Source organism: Cornus florida, unplaced genomic scaffold (assembly GCF_030987335.1).
Source record: "Cornus florida cultivar Cherokee Brave unplaced genomic scaffold, ASM3098733v1 CherokeeBrave_3.0.0_Hap2_Chr02, whole genome shotgun sequence".
NCBI classification, from domain to species: domain Eukaryota; kingdom Viridiplantae; phylum Streptophyta; class Magnoliopsida; order Cornales; family Cornaceae; genus Cornus; species Cornus florida.
Genome location: NW_026775572.1, coordinates 7674335 through 7684583, shown reverse-complemented (window position 1 = coordinate 7684583; position 10249 = coordinate 7674335). Strand labels below are relative to the sequence as shown.

General features: G+C 34.7%; 1 protein-coding gene across 1 annotated transcript; it reads right to left on the bottom strand.

Annotated features, from left to right (window-relative positions):
• Positions 1-495: 495 nt before the first annotated feature.
• LOC132293414 (cytokinin riboside 5'-monophosphate phosphoribohydrolase LOG3) lies at positions 496-5636 on the bottom strand. The gene is made up of 7 exons (XM_059790889.1): positions 5317-5636; positions 4419-4516; positions 4221-4251; positions 3488-3587; positions 1673-1743; positions 1391-1534; positions 496-856 (listed from the first exon to the last, which is right to left on the bottom strand). Exons 1-7 carry the CDS (start codon positions 5434-5436, stop codon positions 764-766), a joined length of 657 nt encoding a protein of 218 aa, XP_059646872.1. The 5' UTR covers positions 5437-5636; the 3' UTR covers positions 496-763.
• Positions 5637-10249: the final 4613 nt, after the last annotated feature.

Sequence of the window (10249 nt, the reverse complement as noted above, 5' to 3'; positions counted from 1 at the left end):
GCGGAGATCACCAAGGCAAATATGGCTCCATGAAACATCCACGTGTCAATACGTAACACAGAAGACGGTTTCACTCAAATTGATCGTATGATTTAGATGATGACTCCTTACAACTGCAATGATGATCCAATACTGTAAATGCAAGCAAGAGAAGATTTGTTTAAATGCAAGCAAGAGAAGATTTGTTTATGTGCTAATTGCATAAACTTTGCAGTACAGATTTGTCAAGGATGTCCTGTATTTCTTCTGCTATTTTTGACCAAGAATGTGTTGTTTATGCGACTATGCATATACCCTATTCTTGCAGACCTATCAATGGGATCTATCAACAGAAGAATCACAAGGGCCACACATCTGGGAACAAAGCTTCTTGTTGCCACTGATTTCTTTAGCCTGGGCATGGGGAGCTGTAATATGTTTTCTTTTTTAAAAAATAATTTCTAATATATAAATATAATGTATGAGAATAAGCAAGTAAACAATATGTTCATTCCATTAAAAAACAGAAACATAGCACAAAGCAAAATACTTGGATAAGTTACCACCAAAAGGGAATTTCCATAAGCATCCAGTACTTACAACTTAAAAAAGAAAACCAAGCTTCCAATTGAAGGGAATAGTGAAGCTTCACATATTGAAGTCAACTGCAGCAAGTAATTTACAAAAAAAATCCCCACACACTGAAAGTATCAGATTTTTCCAAGTTAGCTTCTTTTCCACTGCCAAAATGCCATCTACTACAATTCTATGGCGAAATCCTTTTTCATCGAGATATATTATATTTTTGAGGGTAGCCAAGTTGCTCAATCTCCCAGCTTAGCTTTGAAGCAACTCGTTCATGGCGAGGGACATACTCCTACATAACAAAAAAGTAATTATAAGTGTTGATGTTCGACCGTTTGCACTAGCTTCTGCACTTTAAGCATCAATATGAGAGAGAGAACAAAATTAAAAAAAAAAAAAAAAAAAAATTTACCTGTACATTTGAATGGTAAACCATTGATTAATGAATGTATATGTCTTAATACATTGTCATAAGAATGAGATTAATTCATTCAATTAATATTGCCATTGGACAATCTATATGAATCTTTTACAAGACAGTTTTGTTCATTTAAATGAAAAAGGAAATTATTTCCGGAGGTTTCAAATGTCCACTGACCTACCTACGGGTAGAAATCAATTGATTCGTCTTTCCAAATATTTCTGGGGCAGACAACAGTTACTATTTCAATGCAAGACAGGGATCACACTGTTTATAACAACTATCAGATACAATTTTTTTTTTTTTTTCATAAATGAGACAATTTATTTCTTTTTATTAGTTTGCAGCATATGTAAAAATTTAACAGAAAAAACATCTCTGGATATGAATTCTTTCTGAAAATACCTCCAATTTCTTCACTAACTCTCTCACTGTTGGTGCAGATACAATGATATGCCGTGCACTTGGACTAATGAAACCTTCTTCCACAGCTTTGTCAATAAATGACAGCAGTGAGTTGTAGTATCCATCCACATTCAGCAATCCCACCTGCAAAGGAAGAAAATAAATAAATAATGCATATGTATTAGCTTAAAATGGGATAATGCAGAGACTCTCTCACAAGCAGTTACAGCAGGGATCACCAACAATCCAATAGAATCTCAAACTGCAGAAATAAGGACTTACTGGTTTATCATGTATGCCAAGTTGAGCCCAGGTTATCACTTCAAGTAGCTCTTCAAGAGTCCCATAACCACCTGCATGTAATATCACAACAGTTTTCTTAGTTCCAAGATTATAAATAATTGATTTATTTGGTTTAAGTAAGAACTTCAATAGTTCTTTTGTCTTTCCTTCCCTTGCCAAATGCAATACAAAACTTGACAATACATGATCTTATATGCATTTTCTTTACATCCGAATGGATGCTATTCAGACCGACAAAGCTCAAGCTTGCTGGTCAGTCCAAAATTATTGACTAAACCCTCTAATTATTGAGGAGAACAGATGCATTCCATTGACAATTTCTAGATTAACATCAGAGGTTGCCACAACAGGAGTGGTGGTTGAGCACTTGTGGTCCAGCAAAAGAGACATAAAAGATGGAGGAGGACCTCTAGCTTTATAAAAGAAAATTAAAAGAAAGGAACATCTGAATATTTAAGGGAATATAGACATCTAATAGATAACACTCATGTGGTAAAGATTCTAGGATAAGGCAATAATAATCACTTCTTACTACAAAATATAGTAAACAAATTGGTTTAACGGTCACTCAGTATTATTAGACAGTCGGGGTAGAATTACAATAGTAATGAATTATTACAGCCTACTACCTTCCATTTGATGGTCATCATGGTCTCATGGCAGTCAACATGTTTGTTAAACAACCAGTTGGCACCAACCTCTTTTCATTTTGCAAAACGTGGTATTTATTGTCCACTTCATTAATTGTTACAACAGAGGTATAATCCTCTAGCAATCCATTCAGGTCATAATGTCCGTACTATAATGTCACGCCATTATGTAATTTGTGAGGCTCTGCACAGTTGCTTTAGCAGCATTATCAGCAACATATATATGTTATCAAAATATTACAGTTAAAACAGCAAATTATCACGATATTTTGACATACTTCCACGAGAAATTCAATTATACCCATTTGACAAGATCTATTCTGTAGGACTATATACGACAAAAATATTATAGGGACGTTTCCAATATGCCCTAATATTGTGATAACAACTTACAAATAGATCCAACATGTAACAATTATTAAGTTGCCTTTTTATCCCCTGATTTCTGGACAAGAAAATCATATAAGATCTCAACATGTATTATCAACCAAGCAAATGCTTTGCAATTGTGGGTTACCTGATCTTATAACAACACCCTTATAATATGCTTAGGAAAATGACATGAACTGAAAATCATTAAAGAACCACCTAAATAATATATGGACTTCTGTTCATGCAGGCATGGTTTCATTTCTCGTATGGAAAAGGTTTTATTCACAGGCAGTGTATCAAAAACAAACTCACAGCATAAGTTGGGGAAATACACAAACTTAATACATTTGATTGTCAACTTTAACAAGGATTAATACAAGGATTATAGTAATACAAACCAGAGGATTGACAAAACAAAAATAATTGTATTCTTTACATACGCACACCTTTTTCTTCTATCACAACTTCCATCAAACAAGTAGACTGCGGTTTTGTTAAGGAAGATGTCAAAGAAATTAACAAATCAGATAATATTCAGGGCATAGGTTCTGTGCAATTTGACCTAAAGGACCGTTAGTTCTCGCTTCTCAATTCTATATTACATTCTTTCAGTAGCAACTGAGAGATCAAGAAGAAACAAAATATGCGAAATGGTCAATAATGCAAATCATAGCTAGAAAAATAAAAGCAATCAAGATAATTTATTTTTCTGTTAATTTGCCTTAGAATTTTATGCAAATGTGAGAACATTTGTAGTGCTTATGCTGCTAACCTGGTAAGGCAATAAAAGCATCTGAGTGCTTAGCCATCTCTGCTTTTCTTTGATGCATATCTGCAACTGCTTTCACTTCCCCTACAGTCTCACCAGTTAACTGCAAAAGGGTTTCAAGAACCAGAAAGAGAAAAAAATATTAAAAAATTGAAATCGAGAGAGAGAGAGAGAGAGAGAGAGAGAGTGAATTTCTTGAGTGTTGTGCACTTGTACAGTGAAACAATAATGAGGCTTGCAGGAATGGAGGATTTAATCCAAAATCTTTGAAGTGAGCAATTCTAGAGCTAGTAGTTCATAGACCACAAGATTGTGTGATGCATATACAAAGAGAATTTTTATCTTGGGAAAAGCCAAGTAAGAAAAACACATAAGAGGTAAAATTTGAAAACCAAAACTATATACAAGTGATGAATTGCCAGCTACACAAATGGTACAAATGTACTATGGATGAGGCCAACAAGAACCAAGAAAGCAACAGAAGTTATAAGAACACCCTCCTTACTTGCTCTTCTCAAAAGAAAAGTTTTAAAATTTGTATAAAACCATGACCAGTAATTTAAAGGGAGGTAATATATAGACGGAAAAAAGAGAATTTGAGGAAGATGACAACTTGACAGAAGAACTAAACTGTGCCCACTGAAAAGAGAGCATAAAAATAGAGGATTAGTGGGTTTTCTTATTTATTAATTTAATGAAGAAAGGTTCAAGCCTTGTTTGGGTACAGCAGACATACCTCTCGAGGCATAAGCATCTTGGGAATAACTCTGCAGAGAGACAATAACATGACAAAAAATTAGTTGTGGTGTATAACTAAACACTAAACCAACAATTTCAAAAGAACCAACTCATTGATTTTGTTTCCTAATCACTTTGTTTCAAATCTATTTGAGAGTTCGGAGGACACCATTGAAGTGAAAGAAAAGAATCTCACCCAATAACATGCCGACCACCATCATGAACAGCTTGTGAAACCAATCCCATTAGGCCTATGCTACCACCTCCGTAGACCAGATCAATGTTCCTCGAGACCTTCAACAGAACAGAATCAAATCAGCTCAAAGAGTGTATATAAGCAACTATTTTTGAGCTGTGGTTATATGATAAAGTCATTTGAAGTAACTACACCCAATAGAGCACATTTAACCTCATTTAGATTGTAAAGATAAAAAATAAAAAAAGTAAAAATGGATTCTTCAGTACTCATTTAATAAATATGGTATTTTGCAATACAATTAGTTCATATGCTCTTATCTCATTTGAGGACGAGAAATGGACATAAAGAACAATAAAGAAGGGGAGGGAATATAAAACTAGGAAGATGAAATAAACTACCATACACGCGCGCGCGCACACATAATAGAAGAAGATTTGAATCATTTGATGCATACACGATGAAAATCATATATTTTATATGTCTAATATGGGAAAGTAATTTGAAGCTTTGAATGTAGCGTTTCACAATACATGCATACATAGAGAGATAGCAAGCAATCTGTTAAGTAGCAGAGCTACAAACAACATGAATGTCCCATTTGAAGGCATGAACTCAAGTTCTAGATTACAAAGCCCATGGTCCAACTTCCAAACGGATAAAGCTGAAGTTCGGATAAATTTCTATTGATTTAAGCCAAACCCATCTCAAATCTACTACAGAACATTGTTAGAAACATGTTACTAACAAAACCCATGTAACAAAACAATCATTTTATGAACAATCCAAATAAAGAAAAAGTCCCTAATTAAATTAAACTTAAATAGAAAAAAACCAATCAATCCAAAAAAGAGAGGGACGAAAAAAAAAATAGCCATTGTTTCAAAGGAAGCAATACCAATTCCTTGCCAAGCTCAATAGCAGCATCTTGGTAGCTACTCTTTTTGCCTTGGCTACTCCCACAGAACACACAAATCCTCTTGAATTTTGATTGCTTTATTTCACTCTCTCTCTCCATTTCTTTCTATATATTTTGTCTCTTATGTGTTTTTTTTTCAAATTGGAAACAGCTTAGAAAAAGGAAGAATCTGCTTCTCTCTCTCTCTCTCTCTCTCTCCGTATATACGCTTGCCAAATATAACCTACATGGCTATATATATTGTATGAGACACAGAATAGTATATGTATCGACTGACTAGTAGTCGTCCCATTTGCTTTACCATTCCCGAGTGCGTCCTCACCACCATGCGTGTATATATAACCGTTATCGCACGTGTGTACTCTAATCACGCTCACACGCTTTAGCACGGGTGGAGCACACACACGCATACACCGTACTGTGAATTTGTGTGGTCTTCTGGGTGCTGACGCTTCTTAATGGGTGTAGTTTTACTGAAATATTGTAAGATGGTAGAACTGAGGTTAGGGTTCAAATAAATGGTGATAACGATGTGAAAACATAATCACACATTAAATACAAAATGATGATGTGATTTCGCTTTAACACAAGTCGGCTTAGGATAACAATAACTTCTCCAATTATAACGGTAAACCCATTTTACAACCTTAAAAAATAATTTTTTTTTTTGATCTATTTATTTATCATTTTTATTTTAAAAATAATTACACTTACCTTCTTTATAGATTGTTTAAATAACATATATCATTTCTTTAATTTTAAATATAACACTAACTTCCCTTCTGTGTCAAGTCTGAATAATACTGACCTCTTCTGTCATAAAATCCGCCCTTAGTAAGTTTAAAAATAATATACTATCCATATGTTTAACTAATAAAAGTAGAATAGCTATAATATTCAATTAACATATTCGGATCAAAAAGCACTAACATCACAGGGATGTTAGTGCTATTTTTTGAAATCATAGAAGAAGTTAATTAGGCAATTTATAAGGAAGGTATGTGCAATTATTCTTTTATTTTATTTATCTTGACATAAACTTACACACTTATTTTGTCTTTATGAAAATTGACCCTCTATTTTAAAAGTTGAGTAAAATTCCATTAGAACTATATTATTACTTTTGGTCTCTAAATGTTTAAGAACGTCTTTGATGGACCGGACAAATTCCCCAGCATACAAAAATCTAAATTCCTAGTAAAATCACAAGACCCTGAAACGGAACATCCTGAAGTTCCATATAACTATACAATACAAAGATAAATTGAGAATTTCAAAGGAATCATCACCTAACACATACTGAGAATTGATGATTGAATAAACATGTGGGTAATGGCCTATTGGTATCACCTTTTACCCTCATCTACGCTCCATCAGTCGACATACTTGTTTAATCCAAAAACCGTTCATACTACTAGACAGGTGCACGAGACTAGTCATTCTAGGCAGGACAAAAACCACATGAATAATATTAATGTGAAAAATGGGCGTTTTATTCATTAACTTGAGACCTCATCCAATAGCTTATACCTTCTCACCTTATTTCTAAAAACTTTTGTGATCCCACCATTTGCTATCTCCTCTGACTTAGTCCTCCTCAGTCTCTCCTCCACACCGCCGCCGGCGGTGGTGGTGACCCTTTTCCGGGCTGACGACAAAGGCGATTTCTCCGGGGACCTTTGTTTCTTGATGGGGCTGTTGAATTGCAACTGCAAAGTCCCTCTTTGACCCTTTAGCCCTCCATGATTGCCACTAATCTTTTTCTCGTCCTACAGCCATGACACAAAGCCATTTCACTCCCCCCACCAAACCCACACCCAAACCCAAAACTAGGGGTGCACACGGTTCAATTTGAACCGGATTGAAAGTTTTTTCAGATCAAACCATTTATAACGGTTCTATTATTTTTTAAACCAGATCGAATCATAATGTCCATGAAACCAAACTACGAAAAATCGATTTTAGTTGATTTCCTTTTTATTTTATTTTTTAAAAACAAATTTTTTTATTTTTTCCTCAATATAATACATCAACAGGGAACCGACAATTCAGTATATATATTTACTATATACTACTCTTCCACTTTAGTGTTTAAAGAACCAATAATCTCTTCGGGTCCCTAATGGTTATGCTTTATTTTTGCACCATTTGGTCTCTGATGATAAAGTTTTTATTGTTTGGTAATTTTCATATGATGTTTTTCTTATTATGACTCATCATTTCGTTTTCTTTATTTCTCTCTTTGCTAGCTTTCATCATGGCTGAGAAAAATTCAAATAATATGTCCAGTCAAAACTATAAGTTATATATATATATATATATAACGGTTCGGTCCGGATTGGACCGGTCCAGCAAGACCTCAAATCAGGACCAAACCGTAAAATTACGATTTCATAATTTTGAGCCCAAGACCGAACCAAACCCCCGTCTAATTTAGCTCGGTCCGGTTCAATTTTTTGAACAGCCCTACCACAAACCACCCAAATTCTTTTTACCAGGCCTTTATGGTTTTCTAACTTCTCTTCACATAATTTTAGATGCAGTTTTGATGAGACTGGTTTAATTCGACGCGACAATCAGTAAACTTAAGAATATAAAAAATTACGTTAATAAGAAGGAAGGGAAGCTAAGTTTAAGTACCGATCTCCTTCCGTGGTATATCTATGCTCCGTTTGGAAGCATGAACTATGAATTGAAGTAAAATTAAATTAAACTATGAACTAATAATTAAGGTCCACAATTCTAACTTCAAGTAGTGAATTCCAGTGTATTTGTTGTTCATTTATGTTTGGAGTATAGGCAAGGAAATGTAAAATGTACTTTTTGCCAAGCCCTTGATATCTTGAACTAAAAAGATGGATATTAGTTTTGTCAAATTAATAGATATAAATATGAGCATTTAATCGAGGTTTTGTAATTGAAATTAAAATTTAAAAGAAATTTAACAGAAAATAACTTCGTATTTTTTTTATCAATAGACATCGAGTGTAGGAGTCTCGTTACATAGACATAAAGACACCCATATTTTAGTAGAGCTTCTTCTGAAAGTAAATAAACTTTGAAAACGTTAATTGAATAGTGCAACACGTGTCCTACTATTGGTAGTTAGGGGTTAGTGGGGATTGTATGAACAGTGTCATGGATATTGAAACGCCGATGCTATCTCAGGGTCTAGTAGGACCCACCTTGGAAATTTTCATTTGTATACAGTAATATGAAAAATGATAAATAGAAAACAATAATGTTTGTGTCCAAGATGAACTTCATTCAACTTAAAGGTATGATCTAATAATATTATAATAGGTGTTTAAAATTAAATAAAAAATAAATAAAATTAATTGGGCATTGCCTATCTATTTGGGAGTATAACCCATATTTTTATTTTATCTTATTTATTTATTTCCTTTGCATTGCTGCCTTCTTCCTCCTCTCCGTCACCAATGACCGGACAACTCTGGCTCACGACAATCTAAATCCTTCTAAGTCTCTTCAATTCCGCCGCCGCCTTCGGCCTCCTAGATCGACCGCCAAAACCCTAATTGCTTTCTATATATATGAGTGTATATGTGTGTGTGTAGTGTGCATGAATTAGGGGTTTAGGGTTAATGTTAGGTTTTTCAGATCAAGGATATGGCGTGGAGGCCGAGGTCGTTGGCGATGGCAAAGTTGAAAGAACGGACGGAGGAGTCGAGGCAAAGGATGAACTACCAGGGGCGCCAGTGGTGGTGGTGGTGGCACCATCGATTAAGGCGGTGGTCATTGATTCGCCGAAATACATGGTGGTGGTGGTTGTGGGGGGATGGTGGTGATGCCGCCGCCGGTTGTGGTGGTATTAGTGGGAACATTTACAAAAAAATAAATAAATAAATAAATAAAGACCCATTATCAAGTGGTCTTTGGTGGAAAGAGGAAAAAAAAAAAACTCACACTAATAGATTAAACCCGAATAATTAGGCAATATCCAACTTAAACTTAACTTTTGATTTTGAACACGGGTTGCAATTCTATTAGGTCAGGTTGGATGAACAACCTGAATAGAAAAAATCTTGAAACGAAAAATAAAGAGGAAATCCAAAAGAAAGATAATAGCAAAATATTTTCAGTTACATCTCCAACTCATGGGTATTCCTTCGTCCCTGAATTAATTCTTTGTTTATTTACTCAGCAGAGTCTGAAGTTGGGAAGTTTTTCAGCATTGGAAGAATTGAAATTTGTGAGTTTAATATTGGAACTAATTTGAAGAAAATGAAGAATTTTTCTGGTGGCAACGAATTTAATGCATATTGATGGGGAAAAATAACCTACCTTAACCAGCCGTCAGACCTCTTCGACATATTTCGTTATCAGTGATAAAGATTTCTATCGGATAAGAGTGATAAAGATTTCTATCGGATAAGAATGATGACATTTCTTATCCAGAATAATGAATGATTATGAATGATTGGGATATTCTTTGCTGTCTGAGAACTTGTTGAATAATTTAATGACAAAATGGCCAATTAGCAATGGACCTCCGTTGCCCAATAAAGCATTTCTCTATTTGATACTTATTGGGGATAAACGGTATTTGACGTGGTTCAACATGAGTAAATCATATCCCCGACAAATATGGCAACAAACGATCTTCTCGATCTCGCACAAGCGGATCTCTCACGGGACCAATTTAATTCCAATCGACAGTCATAAATAGGGCACCAAGCCGTTAAAGAAGATACGAGAAAAAACCCTTAAACAAAATTTACATAATTATTATGTGATATGATTACAAGTACTAACTTGATCGTCGAAGGGTACTCGGCTGGCACCCCACCGGTGCCATTCGAGGTGATGTCCTTTTGTTTTGTAGGTAAATACTGTTGTTCCGAGTCGTGAGGATTTTCGCATCAACACATATAAATTGGAGAATTATAAG